This window comes from Papaver somniferum, unplaced genomic scaffold (assembly GCF_003573695.1).
Source record: "Papaver somniferum cultivar HN1 unplaced genomic scaffold, ASM357369v1 unplaced-scaffold_158, whole genome shotgun sequence".
Taxonomy (NCBI): Eukaryota; Viridiplantae; Streptophyta; class Magnoliopsida; order Ranunculales; family Papaveraceae; genus Papaver; species Papaver somniferum.
In genome coordinates, this window is record NW_020625264.1 from 1,136,431 (window position 1) to 1,158,876 (window position 22,446).

General features: G+C 38.9%; 2 protein-coding genes and 1 pseudogene across 2 annotated transcripts; all 3 read right to left on the reverse strand.

Moving 5' to 3' along the window:
* Window positions 1–2,056: 2,056 nt before the first annotated feature.
* On the reverse strand, window positions 2,057–6,699 carry LOC113337066 (annotated as a pseudogene).
* A 9,709-nt stretch (window positions 6,700–16,408) lies between these two features.
* LOC113336997 (glycine-rich cell wall structural protein 2-like) lies at window positions 16,409–17,711 on the reverse strand. The gene has a single exon (XM_026582695.1). It carries the CDS (start codon window positions 17,498–17,500, stop codon window positions 16,724–16,726), a length of 777 nt encoding a protein of 258 aa, XP_026438480.1. The 5' UTR covers window positions 17,501–17,711; the 3' UTR covers window positions 16,409–16,723.
* Window positions 17,712–18,516: 805 nt separating this feature from the next.
* On the reverse strand, window positions 18,517–22,184 carry LOC113337239. Its single transcript, XM_026582947.1, has 5 exons — window positions 22,047–22,184; window positions 20,745–21,710; window positions 19,525–19,725; window positions 19,044–19,239; window positions 18,517–18,937 (listed from the first exon to the last, which is right to left on the reverse strand). Exons 2-5 carry the CDS (start codon window positions 21,693–21,695, stop codon window positions 18,756–18,758), a joined length of 1,530 nt encoding a protein of 509 aa, XP_026438732.1. The 5' UTR covers window positions 21,696–21,710; window positions 22,047–22,184; the 3' UTR covers window positions 18,517–18,755.
* Between the last annotated feature and the right edge of the window lie 262 nt (window positions 22,185–22,446).

Sequence of the window (22,446 nt, forward strand, 5' to 3'; positions counted from 1 at the left end):
ACAGATAAAGAAATAGTGACTAATGTTGGTGATTCAGAATGGTTTAAGCTGGAGGAAGTAATATTGATGCTGCAGGGGAGAATTTGAGGCACAACTGAGGAACATGGTGCAGTTAATGGAATCAGAAATGGAGTAATGGGTGTGAACCAACTTCAAGTTTACTGAGTAATGGTGGTGTTGTTTTAAGGGTGTTGTCTGTGTGGTGTTTGCCACTGAGAATGATTACAACTAATGGAAATGAGAGAATGGAGAAGCTGCAACATTGAGGTTGGGAATGTTGAGCTAGAATGATGCAGTCGAGATTTTCATGGGTTAAGCTGTTGTGGCTTTGAGCTGAAATGCAAAGTGGTGGCAGAGAATTGAAATTCTGAAGCTCAAATGGGATGCGTTTGAGGTGATGAGATTATGGAATTGAAATGATTGCAGCTGCAGGTGGACTGGTTGGCTTGAGATGCAGTGTGCAAGTGATGTTGCTGGACTAGGATTGTGACCGCAGGAATGGGCTGTAATGGGTGAGTTGTTACTGCAATGGCTAGGCAAGACAATGAACTGAGAAGTCGCATGTGGTGCTTCAGGTACTGAATATGAGTACAAGTTGCAGCTGAAGTAAAGTGTGGTGGTTGAATATGCAGGTGCATTGGTAGTTGTTGCAGGAAATGGTGTTGATAGTATGAGCTGAAGTTGCAAGGAACTGAGTTGAAATGGTGGTTGCAGCTGCAGAATGGTTTGCAGTGTGGGATTGTGTTGTTGCAATGGTGATGGCTAGAATAAAGTTGGTATTGCTGTTGCAGTCAAGAGCAGAGATTAGATGGCTCAGGTGGTGAAGCTGTTGGTTAATGAGCAGATGGTTATGGACTTAAGCTGAAATTGGAATGAACTGAAGCAGTGATGAATGGCTAGGAAGAGTGGATGGAAATGGATGTTGCAGCTGAAGTGATGTGGTTCGAGCTGGCGAGAATGGGTACTGCGGTTGCAGTACGTCATGAATGAGAATTCTGAATGAAGTAGATGAATGTTAGGAACCAAAATGTACAGGGGAGATGGCCGGCAAATGCTTGCTTTGTCATGAGAATATAAGACATTATTAAAAAAAAAAAAAAACGGTTATACCCGCCACCCTATCCTACCCGACCCGCCAGTTAACGGATCGGGTAGGATATTACCCGTTTAATGGCGGGTAGGGTGGCAGGTAAAAAATTTCTTATCCACCAGTTAGCGGGTAGGGTGGCGAAATGGGTCATATCCTACGCACCCTAATGTCAACAAATTTATAGTCTAATGTCCACATATTTTATGAATAGTGTTTGATGTCTAGACTTTGAAACATGGATGTCAACACTTATCCAACATAATATTATGCATGGATATTGCATGTCTACATATATTTACATATAATGTAACACATCCACGTGGCATCAGTAAAAAATGATGGGGTCTCAGTGAAAAATAAACTTATTACAATATTATAAAAAAGAAAAAGTAATAGTAAAAAATCTGATGTCTACACATTTACGGACATAATAGGGTATTTCTAAAAAGTTAGGGGCATATATGTCCCAAACGATACCTACCTCTACTTTTGGAACAATTTTGAAATTGACCATTTTTGGAAGATCTTGGGAAATCAATACCATCCCGGGTAAAGATCCCGTTACACCCTGAATTTGCTTCAAAACACGGATGTTAGGAATAAGGCCGCGGTGGTGATAGACGAGCAACTAGAAATGCTTCTCAAAACATCAGCAAGAAAAAAAAAACACATCATTGTATTTTTAACTTTTGTTTGGACAAGCAAGGATATCATTCTAATACAAGCATCTAACCGGCCGGTGCATACACACAGATATTTCGCAAATGGAACTTAAAAAAACTTTAACTAGATGACCGCTGTCGCGGTGGGACGGCCGACTGAAAAAATTGACACAAAACTAAATTTTACTCACAATTTAATTCCGCCATGACAACATGGAGTCGTATTTGACTACTTATTTTTCTAGACTCGATTGTTTATAAAATTTGACTTCTTAATGGCATCAGTTGTAGGCTCAGAACAGGTTTATTGAGAATTTGGTGGACGATTGTTTGCATAAAAAACTCTTGAACCCAATTCCAGCAACTCTTTGCTAGTATCAACTTTGTAAACTACAATCTCAATGAAACACAAGTAACCCTTCTTAACTTCAGTCGCAGTATCAATCGCTTCCACTAGCTCTTCCTCACATTGAACCTTTAGTCTCACACAGACATTGAAGTTAATAAGTTTGTACCCTTACAAGTTACAACAACCGTACAATCTCAATCTCAACACAAGCAAACTATAAAGTCCCAAATGGGAAGCCAGTAATACCTTGGTGGTCAACATTTTCCATCACCGTTATGAATAGCATCAACTAAGGAAGTATTGTAGTTCCAGTTCTTAATAACATTGTAAGGTCCATCATGGATCTCAACTTTGATGGTGTACCCACCATTATTTATCCAGAAGATGATGGTGTTCTGCTCAAACCTCAACATTGTTGATATATCTTGTGCAGTTACCTTGGAAACTTCCATCACCAATACAAGAACTCACTCGCTTATCCTTTGCAGCTTGAGCATCCCCAAGTGTTGCAACAACTGACCAACCAATAGACCCATGCCGCATTTGGAATTCATACCTGCAACAACAACACTTACAAATATATATTTTTATGTAAATTCTAAAACCGCTAAAATAAACAAGAACAGATTACAATAATATGATGTTGATGCAAGTAATTTCAATATCTGGCAGTTAAACCACGAATCACCCGTTTCAGTAATCACGGCACTGTCACCTGATAGCATCTTTTAAATGTGTTTGAACAATATGTTAACCCTGGATGGCTCTTTCGGGTCACATTGAGGAGGAAGCCCTTCTGGGACATAAATCCTGTGGTAATTCTCATAAGCAGATGTATTTTGCTGGAGTTTCTTAGCCAATGCTGTTAAGAATTCCTTCATCAAAACACATCCAAAATCTCCTTCTCCTTCTTGAGAAGTAGTGGTACCCTACAGAGTTGTAGTCTTTGAATATTAGTCCCGCAAATATGTAAGCATCAGCTGATTCGACAATCTCAGCACAGAAAGCCCTGATTACTGCACCTCAATAAATCCTAATAAAATGTAAATGAGTCTCCTTCATTAGTCCTTTGGCTGATGGAACCACAGAAACTTGATAATCGCAAGCATCTGCCAATTCAAGAAACGCACTGCAAGCCTTGGGAACCCTTAGTTTTGGCCCTGCCACCATAACTGTCTTTACCGCCTTATTCAAGAACTCTATTGCAGCATCCGCTGCTGCTTCCAACCCCAAACGATTACTCTAACCTGCATTCCCACAATAAACACTCAAAATAAACACCTAGCAAAACCAACAGTCCAATATTGAAAAACACCAGTGACTAAGAGATTGATATAAACAGATCTCGATTAATGTAGGATGCAGTATCAGTATGACAGACAAATTGCAGAATAGCTAGATATTCGAATGCAGTATCAAGGATTAACTACATCTTGAGGTAGTCTTGGCTAGTCATCCAGTTTTATTTTTTTTTTGTATATGTGGTTAATCCTTGCTTTCGAATATCTAGCTATTTGTCAAGTTTTGCTTTTCAATTGATGCAGGCAGAGTATAAATTCCCCATGGCAGTTTCAATTGTGTTGTCCGGGCAATATGAGGATGATGAAGATAATTCTGATGTGATTACTTATACTGGTCAAGGGGGTATATAATTTACTTTACATCTTGTAAAATACTCAACTTAAATGGGAACTTAACTTAAAGCCAGTGCAATACTCCTTTTAGCATTGCGGAATAATATGAAGAATAAAATTCGAAATGTACTGGTAGTGAAGGGTGTTTACTTGTGATGATCTATACAGGGTGTGGGAGGATATATATATTCTCCCAATACATGTTGCTAAATAAGAAGACAAGTCGAGAAAAATTTGATCCACAAGCAAAAATGCAGAAGCCAAGCTACATCTAAGAAAAAATGCATGGATGAAAATCGTGCTTACTTATTACTTGAAGTAAACCTATTATGTGCGTCTATTTATTGTTCTTTCTTTTTTCTGTTAATGAATTTTAACCTTGCTGGCAAAACACACAAGCCTTCTTAAAAGGATTTTACCGAAACCTATCGACCTTATCGAGGAAGTAACTACAGGTCTAACCATTGGTTGAGGAATGTAGATGTCATTGCTTAATAGATGTCATCACAAAATAAATTTCAGATATAAATTATGCCAAATTAATTTTTGGTTATTGAAAAGGAAAGTAACATAACAAACTATTTTGTGTGAATAAACTAATCAAGATTTGAAGGAAATAATAAGCCATTGTACTATTTAGCTTGGCTTGTCTAGTAATAAATAATAAATTGTCTTGTGCAGAATCAATCAGTTAATTCCATTGGCAATTCTCAAGACACCCCTCCTGGTGTTTATAACAAAAATCATCCGAACCAGTCTGACAACACCAACAATCTCTGTAAAATTTGCGATAACTAAAACACTTTATGCATGGAGTGATTTTTAACTTCCGATCTCCAGCTATTGCAGTACTTACAACATCTGCAGCTAGTGCTGGAGCCGGTGCTGATGCATCTGCCATGATGCTGCTTCCTGTTGTCAAATTTATAAACATAAAAAAACAACTAGTCATTACACAAAACAAAAAAAATCCATAAATGACTAGTAATATTTCTTCGTACCTTGGTGGAGGGAGAACATAGTAGTGAAAATGAGAAAGAGAAGAACCAATCTTGTGGCGTTAGAATCAGCCATGACTTCCTCGAACTACTGCTTAGCCTAATTACTTGTTGGGGAAGAGATGTGCTTGATTTGGTTGAGCCATCATATCATAGGATGTCTATTTATTTATAGTATATGTTTAGGTGGAGAACCAAAATTAATATATTTGGAAATCTGTGTATATTATACATAGAAAGTGTTCTTAATATAGCAGAAAATAAAAGATTTTCCATTAAAATGTCATCTATGATTTCTTTCTTTCTTTAAATATCAACTTTCAATAACTAAAATACGTGCTCGTAATTAATAGACTACCTAACTGGGAAACATGGTCGATTTTTGCAATGCTGTTAAATTTTTGATTATTTTAAGGTAGAAATGGAAGGATTTTTTTTATTAAAGTACTACTACCACTTTTCTTGAGATGAGGTAGCGTTAACTTCTAACAGTAGTTCTACATGGATTGCCCTTAAAAACTAAATGAAAATTATAGCCGCGGTTTTAGTTCTGTTTTTCTTTCACGGTATGTTTAGAATTTTTGATTAGGAAATGTCTACCATGAATTGAGATGTGAACAGCGGTTTAAGCAAAGGCGTGGATTCGAATCTCTGCCCTTGACAAAACAAAGGCGTGGGATTCGTTACATACTTGTCCTCAAATTTGGATTAAGCATTTTGGTCGGCTCAAGCCTTTTCTTCTGCAACTGAAGTGGTTGCCGCAGCGATCGAGTGATACTCTGCCGCCTTCGTTTCAATCAAATTAGTAACATCATTAATCTTCTCTTTTAATTCATCTGGTAAAAAGAAATGCTTAATTAGCATTCCAGTGATGTGGTGATAGAATACGACTACATGACCTAACGATTGCAATGATCACGGTGGTTTAACTCACTACTTGATGCATCACGCTGGAACTCCTATATTAGCTTGGTAGGATAACTATATGACCTAACCTACATGAATTGGAAGATAGATGCTTTCCTAATATCTGTCCATAATCGTCATGGTCATATGTGGGTTTTTGAATGATACCAGTCGTGCTCATGTTCGGCTTCTTGTTATCCTGGGTTTCTTTAAAGATTATTCTGCTGCTGCTACAATCATATTACTTCCCGTGGATGTTGATATGTAACATGGCTACTGCACAAAGGAAGCGCCAGTTTGGAGTTCTTAACCTTAAACTGGTTTTCTAGATGCGCTGGAAGGGATTCCACTTATTTTTTCTTTTTGCTTTATTTGTAATTTTATTCGTGCAAATATGCGAGATATTCAGAAAAGGTCTCAGAATCACACCTGGTGTATGATCAAGTAGCTAGGCAGCTTGGGAGTTTTGATGATATATAGAACGTAGATGTAAATGCTCAAACGTTTTCATCATCACAAAAGAAAAGTAAATAAACTTGAGATATAAAATTTGCACAATAAATAATTGAAAGAAAAATAAAATAACAGCTTATGCTAATAAACTAAACTTAAAAGAATTAACTAGATAAAACTATTGTAATACTATTGAGCTTAATAATAATATTCTTGATCCGCTGAATCAGTTAATTCCATTTGCATACAGCAAGACAGTCTGCATGGTTTTCATAACAATAGACGTCTTTGGATGGTCTGGTCTGACAACACCAACAATCTCCGTAAATTATATGACTAGGACACCTTATGCATGGACTAATTTTTAACTTTCGATCCCCAGTAATGGCACTGCCTACAACCTCGGGAGGTGATGCATCTGCTGCCATGACGCTGCTGCTTCCTGTAGTCAAATTTTAAAACCATTAAAACAAAAAAACAGAAAAAAAAACAAGAAAATTCCAAATCCATGAGTACTAGTTTTTCTTTCTTTACCTTGGGGAAGGGAGAACATAGCAGTGACAACGAGAAAGAGAAGAACCAATCTTACGGTGATAGAACCAGCCATGACTTCCTTAATGAGTTAATGAGATGTGCTTGAGCAATTACAAGACGTCTATTTATAGATTCATATGTCGGGAACCAAAATTAATATATTTGGTAACGTGGGTATCTACATATATAGAAAGCGTTCTTAATATAGCAGTCGGGATATCATCTAGGATTTCTTTCTCATAAATATCAAACTTTCAATAATTAAAATGGGTCGAGATCGTCTGTGCCATTGCTTGTGTGTGCCCTATGTGCCACACCAATAGAAACACGCCACATCATTCATCTCATTAACCATGACTAACTAAATAGATTTTCTATTTATACAACACTAATCGATTAGGAAAGATAATTAATTAGTTAAAGAAGATATTACAAATCCAAGAGAAAATACCGTGTTTCTATTGGTGTGGCACATAGGGCACACCCAAGCAGTGGCACAGACGATTTGGACCCAATTAAAATACTTGCTCGTCAATCGTAATTAATAGCGGGTCCAGATCGTCTGTGCCACTGCTTGGGTGTGCCCTATGTGCCACACCAATAGAAACACGGTATTTTCTCTTGGATTTGTAATATCTTCTTTAACTAATTAATTATCTTTCCTAATCGATTAGTGTTGTATAAATAGAAAATCTATTTAGTTAGTCATGGTTAATGAGAGGAATGATGTGGCGTGTTTCTATTGGTATGGCACATAGGACACACACAAGCAGTGGCACAGACGATCTCGACCCATTAATAGCATACCTAATTGGGAAACAAAGATTTGTCTGTTTAAGGAGAATTAAAGGTGAAACATGGAGAGATAAGAGGAAGAAGAAGAACAATATTATTGTGAGAGTCTTGTAGAATAGTTACATAGTTTCCCTTATATACAACCCTATGAATCTAGTTGGACCGCACATCCATGGGCCGTAGGCCCTGTAACACTCCCCCTTGTGCGGTTCAATAACAAAACTTTATACATAATGTTTTACATATAGTTCTTCAAATGTCGTTCTCCTTGATGACTTGTGTCGGATTCCATTGCCTCATTAAAACTTTGATAAGGAAAAAACTCAGTGGGGCAAAACCTTGGTACAACTCTTCACATGTAATACTTCACATGTTGTCTCGCATTTTACATGTAGTTCATCACATGCAATACGATCCTTAAAGATCGACTAGTCTAAGTTAATTGCCTCGTTAAGACTTTGTTAGGCTAACCCAGAGGGACAACACCTAAACTAAAGAAAAATAGTACAATATTAAGAAAACTTAGAACATAGTTAGATGTGTATATGTTGCCTCATTAAAACCTTGATAAGGAAAAACCCAGTGGGACATAACCTTGACGAAGGGAAAAGAGTACAACGTGGAAGATGCAAATAAGGTGATCTGTTGCAGATGATCACTTTGCTTTGCTGAAGTTGACTAATTTCTTCATAACTCCTAAGACATAAAAACCTCGTGGAAAAGAAAATAGCCTTAGCTGGGAAATTACATTCCGGTTTTTGTTGTTGTCTCATTGAAAACCTTATCGAGTAACAAAACCCTGTGGGAAAAAGTAACCCCGGTGAAGGAAAAGAGTTCAACACACCATTAGATGCCCCCTTGATGTCAGACAATTTTCATTAGTCTCATGCAGTCAATAAGAGTTTATCACACGTTACTTTGGTGTCTTGAATGTTTATAAGACCATGTTGTTGATTCTGGAAGTTACATTGCTTAACAGACTATCGCGTTTCGTTTCTTTGATTCAGATATTTTCAGTAATAGTAACGACGATCTTTATGTCTTCAATGTTCAACATACTTGATGTTTTTAGTGTTGTCTCGCTAAAAACCTTGTCGATAACAAAACCCTTTGGGAAAAAATATTATCGATCGAAGGAAAAAAGAGTACAACACGGCTTAAATTTCGAAGTAAAATATGTCGACATCATATCCTTGGATCCTCCCCTTGATGTCGGCATATCCCCTGATTACTTTCAGAATTGTTCCAGACAGTTCCTTTAGTCATATATTTTTCAAAACTGAATATTGGTAATGACTTAGAAAATAATCTACCATATCTCCCTCTGATTACTTTAGTCGGAGAAGAGATTATTGTTCCTTCATAATCAACAACTTTTGGGTTTCACTTTCATTAGCATTCCTTTTAATGTCTTTGTAGGGATAAAACAAACTCATGTCAACGGTTACTTTTAAGTATATGATTACTTGCGTTATACCATTCCAATGACGTTGCGTTGGCGCTGAGCTATATCTAGATAACAAGTTCCCTGAGGATGTAAAATTTAATCGAGTACATTATTATACTAAGTACAACAATGCGTCTATTGTACTTAGATATGGGAATTTCATCTCCAAACACATCTTCGTCATATCCTTTTGAACGAAATGGTTACTTACTTACATTTGAACCTCGACTAATCATGGGAGTGCTATCAGGATGCATGTATTTTTTAAATTTCCAGACAACTTTAGACACATGCAAACTGGTGGAATAATATACCACAAGCTCGGTATTCGATCGAGCTTTCCCTAGATTTTTCATTTCAAATTCGGATTTTAAATAGCTTTTAAGGTCTCTTATTACATCAAGAGTGCACATCATGTATGTAGCATCAACATAGATAGATACAATTCCGAATCGCGAACTTTCTTATGAATACGCAAGGAAAAATAACTTACTTGTTTATCCCCACCAAATCAAATAGCCATTTAGGCGGGTATACCACATCCGCCTGATCGCTTGAATCTATAGGTGAGCGTTCTATCTAACTGTAAACGCACTATGTGGTTTAGAGTCATTTGATTTCGTCAACAAAAGTCTATCAAGTAATTTTGTAAATATCTTATATCTCTTGATTCTTTTAGAGATACGTAACAAGCACATACATATGCTTCATTTCAAGTGATTTTGAAATTACCAAGCTAACTAAGTAGCGGAACTCTATAACGTTCATTACAAGAGAACAATTACAGGGATTTCTGAGAAACCTCGCGCCACAAGGCGAGTCTTTGTACTTCAAATTCAATGAGGATTAATGGTGTGTGGCAATACGTTGACCTCCCGGAAGGGTGCTAGGCTATTGGAAACAAATGGGTTTTCAAAGTCAAACGCAATGCGTATGGTTTAGATGAAAGATATAGGGCTCGCCTTGTGGCGAAATGCTACAACCAACAGGAGGGTTTTGACTACGAGGAAACTTTCTCCCCGGTGGTGAGAATTTCCTCGATACGCCTTATGCTAGATATTGTCGCACATATGGATTTGGAACTTCATCAAATGGATGATAAGACTGCATTTCTTAATGGAGAATTAGATGAGGAATTTACATGGACCAACCAGAGGGCTTCATGATTAAAGGTCAAGAGCGCAAAGTTTGCAAGCTCCAAAAATCTAATTATGGCATAAAACAATCATCTAGACAATGGTATTTAATATTTGATCGAGCCATTGTTTCCAATGGGTTTACGATTATAGAGGAAGACCATTGTGTGTACGTTAAACGGTCTGATAAAGGTTTCCTTATCCTTTCCTTATATGTTGATGATATCCTTATAGCTGGAAGTAACATGGAAATTGTTGTTGCCACAAAAAAGTGGTTGTCCTCAACTTTTGAGATGAAGGACATGGGAGAAGCAAGTTATGTGCTCGGGATTAAGATCCTTAGAGGTCGTTCAAATAGAATTTTGGGTATGTCACAAGAGTCATACATTAAAAAGGTTATTCAGCTTGAGCGATTTCACATGAAAGATTGCAATCCCATAGACACACCAATTGCTAAAGGTCAGAACTTAAGCCTTGAGATGTGCCCTAATACCCCTGAAGAGAAAGACAATATGTCGCGATTACCGTATTCCGACGCAATTGGGAGCTTGATGTATGATATGATGTGTACTCGACTTGATATATGCTATGCTATTGGATTAGTTAGTTGGTACCAGTCGAATCCCGGTTTTGAGCACTGGAAAACAATCAAGAGGATACTGAGGTATCTCAAAGGGACAAGCGACCTCATGCTATGCTACAACGATTCAGATCTACGTCTTAGTGGTTATTGTGATGCTAACTGAAATGGAGAAATGGGAGATCAAAAATGCACATCAGGGTATGCTTTCTTGCTAAATGGCGGGGCCATCACATGGAGTAGTAAGAAACAGTCAATTGTCGCTATGTCATCAATGGAATCTGAGTTTATAGCTGGTCAAGCTGTAGTACAAGAATCTAATTGGTTAAGGAGGTTCTTTGAGAGCTTTGAATTTGTCACTTACACTACTGATGCGGTGAAAATTCACATTGATATCACATCAACGATTTCTTATGCAAAATACCCAAAGTACCATGGAAAGACTAAGCACATTGATAGGAGGTGTTGCTTTATTAGAGATGCTCTTGCGAAGAAAGAAATAGTTTTGGAGTACATGCCTACAGAGTTGATGATAGTTGATCCCCTTACTAAACCTATACCAAGAAATGTTTTCTTGTCTCATGTTAGAGCGTTAGGTTTACGTAGGTGGTAATGGATGTCTCTATATTTATTTCATTTTTTTAAGACATGATGATCGTAGATGCATATGTTTTATGGATATTTATTAATAATCAATACAATTTGATAATGAATCATTGTTGTGATTAATCATTTACTTATGGTCAAGGATATACACGCTAACATTGGTGCATAAAGAATGCATTATGTCAAAACTTGATTGATATGTCACCAGGTATAGACTGGCTTACTCACATAAGCAGTCACCTTTTGGCGCTAAGGAGAGCGAGCAAAGATGAGATGATGCATCGCCTTTGCAATACCAAGATCAGATCACTATAGTGAAGATCGATGATGAATGTACCTACTGTTCATCATACCTTAAATGATAGCCAAATGAGAAATCTCTTTCATAGCGCTTGTTGAAATCGAGCAGTTAGAAATTTCGGATTAGGTGCAAGAGTTGCGACTAAGTCAAGATTTGTAGAGTGTAATAGTTTGTGACATATACTTGTATAGACAAGTAAAACTCCACTCTAGCACATTTTAATATTATGCGTGCTTGCGACCACTACGGATGTGTGAAAATGGTTCCCTGCTTTTCTCACCATGTGAGTCCTATGATAATTAGATTATACACAAGTAACCTTATGACTTTTGACTTTTTTATTAAGTAAAGATTCGATGATTGCTACCTTAGTATGTGTCTTATGGCCATGGATGATCCGGCTTAAAAAGGTACATATTAGAGCTGGCAAACAAGCTGAAACCCGCGGATTAACCCGTACCCGGCCCGTGAAAACCCGAGCCCAGCTTGGCTTGGTCTTAAACAAGCCGGGCGCGGGTTGGAGAAATATCGTCTTGTGAGAAAACGGGTTTATCCGTCCCGGCCCGTAAACCCTCGGGTTAAACCCGTCAACCCGTCTACAACACCTAATTAATAAGTTATATTTAATCCCTACCGTCAGATTATTCTAGGGTTAATCTTATCCATACGTTTAAGGTATAAAAGGATAAACCTAAACCTAAATGAAGAGATATCATTCTCTTTTCTTATCTCTTTTCTTCTTCTGCTCCTTCTCTTCTCCCCCGTTCTTCGGCAGCCGAATCTTCAAATTTGGATACGTAATCTTCAAAGCAATTCATACTCTTAACCTTCTTGACGTGTTTTTGATCTTCTAATTTGAAACTCTTTGCCATTAAATGGTCGATATTTACAGAAGCCCCTTTAACCTAGTAATCGATTTGTTAGATGAAACAAGGATTTGTTGGCTATTGATCATATAGAATTGGTAAGTCTCTCTCTGTTCTATTTCAAAGATTATTCTTCTTGAATAGATTTTGATTGCCTTGATTTTGAATCTGAAATTGATTTTGAATCTAAGTTCGATTTTGAATTGGTTTTTTATTTTTTGTGATATACTAATTGTTCTTCTTTCTTGGAAGTTATTTGTGAAATACCATACACCAACCTTGTGCAGCGATGTTAGATAGGTATTTTTCTCAGTGTTCTACATTTTTCTTTTATTCTGTGACGTCACCGGTATGTAAATCTAATTAATCCCCATGCTAAAACCAAACAAGCCGAAGAATTATATGCAATCTTGTTTAATTATACTAATCAAAATTTAGATTTTTGGTATTAAAGTAAAGAAATATATACAGACCCATTCAATTGATTAGTTATCCCTCCTTTGGTTGTTTTGTTCTAGTTAATGTTGATGCACATAACCTATTCAATTGATTAGTTTTTGTATTAACCTAGTAATTGATTATATAGACTTGTGATTTTGGTGAAGTATTCTTTGAAATTGGGCAGTCAGTGATGTTGTTTTGTATAAAAATGTAAGTTACAATGGCAAAAGCCTATCTCATTTTTGCCAACACTAAGAATTTTAGCTTGAATTAGAGAAAAAGAAATGAAAAGACATATTCCACTCTTTCAGTTGGTATGAATAATTTAGGTGTGCATGTCAGTTATATGAAACGAGTATTTGGATTCCTATAAAATGGTAATTTTGTTTATAGGTACACAATAATATTATTGGGATTGTATTGTCAGCTTTATGTAACTGACAAGTTGACAAGCTAGATTGTTTATCCAGGTAAGTGGAACTGGTGGCTGTTTGGTTGGTTAAGTAAAATGTTGGGTGGAAATATTTGTCGCTATTTTGAACTTCAGAGAATGTTATATATCTTGGCTTGTGGGGTGAATCTTTTTGTTCTTTGTTCTTTTTATAACATATAGTAGACTAGTGGTTTCGGCTTTCAAGGATTTTGTGAAAAGATGGGCTTGGACTTGTTGAGCAATTTCAGCTAGTGTCATTTGTGCCGCATTTGGTTCTGAATTTATTTGGCATGTATATGCTTATTAAAAATGGAAGTTTCCTTGTCGCTGACTTATTATCATTCCCCTTTTCTTGCTTTCGTTTACAGTCAGGTGGGACAGACCTTCGACGTTCTGCCAGGAAGAGGAAGCGTTTACAGTCAGTTAAGGAGTCATTCACTAGGAAGCGCTTATAGTCAGTTAGGAAGCGTGAACCTTTTTAATAAATTCTTGGCTTGTTTTGACCCCTTAATTAGTGATGGTGTATGACATTGTTTTCCATTTTTTAGCTTCTTTCATATGGTGGTGTTGTACTGATGTTCTTCTTTTCTTTCTCCTTCTGCAATTGTTGTTGTTGCTATTGAAGTAGAGATTGTAGCAGTGTGTAATGTAGCAGTGTGTAATGTCTTGATCTTGAATGTGCGAGTGCAGTGAATGAGTTAGATGAATGTTAGGTTGCAGGTAAAGTGCTTTAGATGGCCTGAATGTGGCCGAAAATAAACCAGGAAACTGAGGAAACTCTGTCAAATCGGTTTCTGGCGAGTTGACTCACCATAAACGGGTTAACCCGTGAACCCGCAGGTTTAACCCGTTACGGGTGCGGGTTGAAGAAATGACCACCCGTGAAGAATATCCACCCGCGGGTTTTGACCAGTGTTAACCCGAACCCGTGTAACCCGTAACAAGCCAGCCCCGGCCCGCCCGTTTGCCAGCTCTAGTACATATCTAGGAAAGCAGTTGATTCTGAAACTTCATGACAATAGGGCGAGAGGAAGGTCATCAAACTCATAAAATGTTTTATATTCACAGTCGACAACTTGAGTTCCCTTGTTGGAGTTGCAACACAAGTGTGAATGTATCTACAAGAAGCTAGCATGAGGGTTATACTAGCTCTACGAGGGATTTTTGTTAAAGGGTTGGAGTCTGTATGCTGAGTCATATCGAGCTGCTAGTATGGAGCTCCCAAAATGCAGGTATCTCGACAATCGCACGGGCTATTTACTAATATGAACTTTTCTTTCTTCTGGTACAATGCACACACACTATGTGCGAGTGGGAGATGTTAGATATTCGGGTTGGACCCGAATATGGTCGCCCATATGTATGTGGCAAGTCCGATAGGGTTCCATATACCTTTAGGTTTTGGACCCTATATAAGCATCTCTAACTTATGTGTAGATGTTACGTGATTCCACCAATATCACATAGAAGTTTTACCAATAGAAAAGTGGTAACTGTAATGACTCGTCCCTCCACCGATATTGTCCCCATTTAGCCACTGCGGTTATCCGGCAGTGTGGGGTTTTCAACGGGCATCGCTGCGGTAATCCAGCGGAAACTTCCCGGATGGTCACCCATCCCTGGACTACTCCCGCCCGAGCACACGCTTAACTGCAGAGTTTTCTGCCAACTCTGGAGCTAATTGTGCTGAAAAGGCCTCGGTGATAGGAAAGGACGAACCATTACTTATATTCCGTTCGCCCAACCACTGCCGATTACAATACCACCACCTTAAATTGGAGTCGTCCTCGGCTCCTGAATATATTCTCAAGCCCAGATCTCCGACGTTCCCCGCCCCTCATGAGAAGCACCTGTACAAACCCCGTCCAGCGTACATTCCCACCCTCGGCAGGTGAACCGTCGTCGGCTCTGATAACATTTGTAATGACTCGTCCCTCCACCGATACTGTCCCCACTTAGCCACTGCGGTTATCTGGCAGTGTGGGGTTTTCAACGGGCATCGCTGCGGTAATCCAGCAGAAACTTCCCGGATGGTCACCCATCCCTGGACTACTCCCGCCCGAGCACGCTTAACTGCAGAGTTTTCTGCCAACTCTGGAGCTAATTGTGTTGAAAAGGCCTCGGTGATAGGAAAGGACGAACCATTACTTATATTCCGTTCGGCCAACCACTGCCGAAATCGGGGTATTACAATATTTGTAATGACTCGTCCGTCCACCGATACTGCGGTTATCCGGCATTATCCGGCAGTGTGGGATTTTCAACGGGCATCGCTGCGGTAATCCAGCAGAAACTTCCCGGATGGTCACCCATCCCTGGATTGCTCCCCCCGAGCACGCTTAACTGCAGAGTTTTCTGCCAACTCTTGAGCCAATTGTGCTGAAAAGGCCTCGGTGTTAGCGAATGACAAATCATTACTTATATTCCATTCGGCCAACCACTGCCGAATATCGGGGTATTACAATACCACCACCTTAAATTGGAGCCGTCCTCGGCTCCAGAATATATTCGCAAGCTCAGATCTCCGACGTTCTCTGCCTCTCATGAGAAGCACCTGGAGTAACCCCGTCCAGCGTACCTTCCCACCCTCGGCAGGTGGCCCGTCGTCGACTCTGATACCATTTGTAATGACCCGTCCCTCCACCGATACTGTCCCCACTTAGCCACTGCGGTTATCCGGCACTGTGGGGTTTTCAACGGGCATCGCTGCGGTAATCCAGCAGAAACTTGCCGGATGGTCACCCATCCCTGGATTGCTCCCGCCCGAGCACGCTTAACTGCAGAGTTTTCTGCTAACTTTGGAGCCAATTGCGCTGAAAAGGCCTCGGTGTTCGGGAAGGACAAATCATTACTTGTATTCCATTCGGCCAACTACTGCCGAATATCGGGGTATTACAGTAACTCTAACCTTAAAAAGAGTTACCATAAGAAGATAAAGGTTTCAAGTTCTTAGTCTGTGAATCAAGTTTGTGGTCATCTTTGGTGATTGTAGCACCTGCTGATCGTCGAGTTAAAAACGTTGTTGCTGCTGCTGCTACTTCTGTTCCTTGTTCTTGCTAATCGGAGTTCAACAACAAAGTATTTACCGATACCCGTTTCCGCTCAATCGTATAAATCTATAATAAGATATGTTTACTTGACGAAACTGACCATTGATACATTATTTTCCCTAGATTCTTAAAATAAAACACGTTATCGGCTTCTTCGTATAGTTTCCAACTGAATGTTGGGTGGAGTACATTCAGGTTGAAACATTCAGTCCAAAAATCCTCCCATAACAATGCATGTACTAGTAGGCTATATGTGATCAAGTTTTATTCTAATTGCAACTAAGCATATATGAGTACAAGGCAAGCTGAGCTTTGATTTCAAATACAATATGTGTAGAGTAAAATGTAGAGAATTTAGAGACAAAAATAAGACGACACTGGAATAAGAATAAGCTCAATAACTCGAGTATAGCTGCTTATTAACTAATTACCATAATGTCACTTAAGGGGATTCATGATGTCCCCCACGACCATGTCCCGATCCATAGCCTGATCCACTTCCATAACCCGAACCGCTAACAGATCCTCCACCACCACCACCGCCGCCGCCACCACCACCACCACCGCCTCCTTTCCCGTATCCAGACCCACCTCCACTGCCAGACCCATATCCAGATCCGTAGACGCTTCCATTCCCACCTCCGGAACCTCCTCCACTACCTCCACCACCACCCCCTCCACTACCTCCACCGCCACCACCAGCAGATCCTCCTCCAGACCCGTAACCTGACCCGTAACCACTACCAGAACCGTATCCCGATCCTCTGCCAGAAGCCCCAGTTCCATATCCAGACCCACTACCTCCTCCTCCACCTCCACCACTTCCATAACCCTCTCCTCCTTCACCACCACCACCATAACCTTCTCCACCACCTTTTCCATAACCAGAACCATACCCTGATGCACCACCTCCCACCGCACTACCACCACCACCTCCACTTCCCCCACCCCCACCTCCACCTATTCCATAACCTTCTCCTCCTTCCCCACCACCACCATAACCTTCTCCACCTCCTTTTCCATAACCAGAACCATACCCTGATGCACCACCATCTCCTACCCCACTACCACCTCCACCTCCACTTCCTCCACCACCTCCACCACCATGACTACCATGAGAATTAGGACCTTTATTCTTAACATATGATCTTGCAGCAAAAGTAAGTTCCATACATAGCAATACAATAAACACAACCGCTACCAATCTCGATCTCGCCATTGCTAACAAAAGAATTCAAAATTCAGGGTTCAGAAGAATGTGTTTATTCAGTATATGATGAGACTTTGAGATATGGACTAAAAGCAATGCAATGTGCAGGGTTTATATAACTTTAGAAACCTCACCAACAATTCTATATGAGATCATTTTAGAATCCAGATTCGTAAACTAGCAAATGTGCAACTTCACTTTTCCCATGGACCATGTCAGTGGGATTTTGCCATTGATGGTATTGCATCATGGGTGGAAGTACTGGTGGGATTGTTCTAGTGGTTGAGGGAAAGAAAATTCCCCATACTTTTTGACTTCTTTTCATCAAATCTCAAAGACCGATGGTGGTACTTTGATTTGACTCTTTTCTTACAATTCTTCTTTCTTAATGTTCACAAATCCTGCATAATAATGCAACACTTGGCAGACAAATAGGCTGATCAGTGTCATGTCAAAAGCCAATTGTTTGGTCCCAACCACTCCACCAATGTTCCCACAGAGAATAATCAGCTATCAGTCTCATATCTCCACACTCTTGAGTGCATTACAGAGTGTTTTTGTTTCACAGTTTTGTTACACCTGGCATAACCCCTATGGATTCTAGATGAAAACTTTATCGACATGCTTTGATGAAGTGATGATATTGAAAAGCAATGAACTTGATGAGTCTAAAAATCCAAAGATATACATGAAACAGAAATTAGGTTTGGATACCAGAAACAGAATAAGTCAAAGCAACAACACTTTGCTTTACGAAAAGTTTATCTTTTTACTTTTAAAGTCATTCTGAAATTACGTAGTTTATCTTTTTACTTTTAAAGTCATTCTGAAATTACGTTCTCAAACCGCCTTTCTAAATTTCAAAAGACAAATTCTACAAGCAAAGAAGTAATCTCTTGAATTGTGAAAACTACTTCTACCAAACAGGCTATAAATGACTTGCAGATGGTTAGGTTAATAAATGTGCACCGAGCTACTAGTTTTTACAGAACTCACTACATGCGTTTTCAACCACCCATGACAAATAAAATAAAAAATAAATCCTTGGATTAACTAATACACTGTACAGACATTTTGAGGAAGAGCATTTTTAAGTAGGCAGCAGGGATGGTCGAGAAGGCCATCACCCACAATTTGAACATGATGGTATTTACAGTTACTGGGAGAAAACATAGAGTTAAGTTTGGAGGAAAGACTAAAATATGTACATTAAGAGAAGACCAGAAAAAGTTTATGTTCTATATAAAAGCGTATTTCAATGTAGCTACCATAGCTTCGAGAAGAGATTGTCGAGGGCAGAGTACAGAGGCTCTGCAGCCCTGGGTCTCTCTACTGTCCCATGAAGAATATCAGTCGTGGTGAGATAGGGATCACCGTAAAACTCTAGGTTGGTATCCATTCTTGTCGTGATTATATTCCCTTCAAGTGAAACTCCTAAGAAAGCACCTGTTTCGTTTTACAACACAGTATCAGATAAAAATGACATATCACTTTGGAAAAACCAATCAATTCATCTGGCAAGAAAATGAAACTTAGTAAGATTGGGTCTTACCCTTGCTGCAACTATAAGTATAGCACATGCCAGATCCTCTATCTCCAGCTCGAAGATCAGCTTCAAGCACTCTCCCTACAGGTCCTGCTGCAGCACTACAACCAGCTCCAAGAGCAAAATGCATGCGGCTACAAAACGCATTCACAGCCTTGTGATCATGGAGAACGATAATAAAATCTGTGAGCTCACCACCGGCCTGTTTCACATTGCAGTTTAAAAGTCAATAATCTAGGATGTTTGGAGTTCCAACAATCCTAGTGGGCATAAGAAATATGAATACACAATGTGACAATATCACACCAACAACCACTCAAGGCTCGTAGGTTCAAAACCATCATAGGTCGCTGTCCCTCAAACATTTGGGTTTTAAACCCTTACCCTGAGTAGATGTGTGGAGTATCTTTACTTGTCAACCAGAAACGTGCAGGTTAATGGAACCTTGGATTAGACAAACAGTAAATATGCAAGAAAAGTTTGTTACCTGAACACCCCACCCTAAACCAACAGATGCTATAGCAGAAGGTGCAGACCATGATCCATCCACTCTCCGAGCAACTACCAAACCGGTACCAATTTTGTACGTAAGAAGCATGCCAGCTTTTGCAACAGTTAAAATCGCTAAGCCTTTAGCACCTCTAAGGACTGCTGAAGGCATTGATCTCTCAGGTTTCAATCTAGCAGCCTGTATATTTTAAGAGTAGTTTATTAAACTCAAATAGCCAGATAAGATGCAACTAGAACTATTTTCGACAATTGATAAAATAGTGTTCAGCATATGCATCCTGAGAACATAACATTATCTCACTAATTCATGTGATAAAACAACTCAATATGGTGGTATGGTGAAATCCTTGCGAACTTAATAGCACCTTTAAGAACTGCTTAAGGAATGAATTTCTCAGGTTTCAATCTAGCATCCTGTCCATTTCAAGAGTAATTCAACAAACTCAAATGGCCAAATAAGGTTCGAATTGCGTGGATGTAACTAGATATGTTTAAGAAAATCGTTACAACAGCGTTAAGCCAGACAACATAAAGTTGTCTCAGTACTTCATGTGAAGTAAGGAACTTCATCATGGTGGTATAATGAAGTCGCTGCTAGCTTAATTCCTAAATCAAGGCATTCCCATGAACAGGAAGAATCGCATTAGAGTTATGAATTTAGATAGCCGCATCAGTTTAGAATTGCGTGGATTTAAGTTGAACTATTTTACAGAATTGTTAAATTATTGTTAAGCATATGCATACAGAAAACATAACATTATCTCACTACTTCACATGAAAAACAGGTGATATGTATAATGAAGTCGGTGCGAACTTAGTTCCTAAATGGCTAAGCCATTAGCACCTTTAAGGACTGCTGAAGGCATCGATCTCTCAAGTTTCAACCTAGCATCCTGTCTATTTCAAGAATAATTCAATAAACTCAAATGACCACATAAGGTTTGAATTGCGTGGATGTAACTAGATATGCTTAATAAAATTATTACAATAGTGTTAAGCAGATGCATGTGGTTTCCAGAGTCCAGACAACATAAAGTTGTCTCACTACTTCATGTGAAGTAAATAACTTCATCATGGTGGTATAATGAAGTCGCTGCTAACTTAATTACTAAATTCAGGCGTTCCCATGAACAGGAAAAGTCACATTGAAACTATGAAATAAAATATCATCCGTAACTAGGAAGTTATGATGGGTACCTGGCAGTAACTCTTCAGAGTATTACAGGACTTGTAAATATCATATTCCATGGAAAGACCAATGGGCATATTCAACCACCCTCTTGTGCAAGTCCAATCCGTCACGTCATGCTTAGCGATCTGGGACGCGTTGCTTATGGTGTTTACCCAAAAGATTTGTAGAGGTTCGAGTTTCTCAAAGCAAGTGTCGCACACCCTCTGGGGACTCCTCTCCCTGAACTTAATAGGCAACAAGCACCTCCCCTTGGAGCATGCTCTACAAAATATCCCTCCACAAAAACGACAATGATGCCTGCCACGAGTAAGCGCTGTAAAGGGACAATCACACTTCATGCATTTAGTAGCAGCACTGTCTGGAACCCACTCTGGTGGTTCTGCATCCAACATTTCTTTACAAGCAGCTAGAGGATTAAGAAGTGGAGGCGCACTTGGAGAGAATACATTCTGGTAAACACTATCACAAATATCCTTAACAATAGGATACTTTATAGGCGAACTGCTGTCTGACTGATCTCCAACTTCAACAAAACCATCACCAATATTTTTATCACTTTGAACCTTATTCTGACCAGTTATTATCGCAACTATCCCACCCAACACATTCTTCAAATTCACCTCTGGTTGGATTTTCTGCATCTGCAACGAGTTATAACGATACCGATCATCCTTCGCATTATCATACCCTGTATCAACAAAATCTTCTTCTTCTTCAACATCTTTCTCAGCAGGCTCATCGTCCGCATATTCATATTCATAATTTTTTTTTGCAGCCGAACTTGTGGTACTTAAAGGACTAGAATTCTTCCTCTCTTCTTCATACCCAATATTCCAAAAATCATTCAAACCACCATCTTCATCATCTTCCTCACCAAACTGAAACTTTTTATTTCCTTTGTTATCCATAGTTGACAACGATGAATATGAAACACCTTTTCCCTCAAATGTAGCCATCCACCATCAACCCACCTAAAACAACAACAACTACACAATCACAAATCCAACAATCCACACAAACTAATGAAAAAACCACTGAAGAAACTAAAGATAAATTCACCTGAATCAACGTAAACTGAAGACGAATAACTTACCCTAAAAACAAAACCCCCAAATTCCCTTAAACAGAAATCTCAATTCACGAAAGACGAATTCAATTCAATTATTCAATCTCTGTACAGTTTCTACAATACATAGATGATCAATTCCATGATCTATTTATAAGACAAAATCAAAACCCTAGAGAAAAATCAATAGAAATTTATGTTTATAGGTGTACCGAATAGAGAAGTCTAGATTTACTGTTACCTTAACTACAGTGACCTTGTTCTGATCGGAATCGGAATCGGAATCCTCTTCTTGAACTACTTCTATTTCTGAAGAAGATGATCAAACAAAATTTAGTGTTCGTGTTTTTTTTATGTGGCGTGAAGGAAGGAAAGAAGAAGATATACTGATTTTGAGACGAAAATGGAAGAGTATAAGGCAAGGGCAAACAGTCTCCAAAATTACCATAATACCCTTGAGTACAGGATCCGAGTCCGACCCGGGAAACACCAGTCAACTGTTTTGACCCAAGTTAAAGTTCCATAAACAGCTAACGTTGAATTTGAGCAGGCTGTACAAGCAAACTCTGTTTTTTTCTTAAGAGATGATACATAACTCGAATAAATCAGACCAAAATTCACTTCAATTCGAAACAAAACTA

What these genes read in the sequence shown, in the direction of transcription:
- LOC113336997 (XM_026582695.1), bottom strand. Translation starts at nt 17,500, where the DNA reads ATGGCGAGATCGAGATTGGTAGCGGTTGTGTTTATTGTATTGCTATGT.
- LOC113337239 (XM_026582947.1), bottom strand. Translation starts at nt 21,695, where the DNA reads ATGGCTACATTTGAGGGAAAAGGTGTTTCATATTCATCGTTGTCAACT. An exon ending in GTTTAGGGTGGGGTGTTCAG is followed by an intron (nt 19,240 to 19,524) that starts GTAACAAACTTT and finishes AATGTGAAACAG; the next exon opens with GCCGGTGGTGAGCTCACAGA. An exon ending in TACTTATAGTTGCAGCAAGG is followed by an intron (nt 18,938 to 19,043) that starts GTAAGACCCAAT and finishes AAAACGAAACAG; the next exon opens with GTGCTTTCTTAGGAGTTTCA.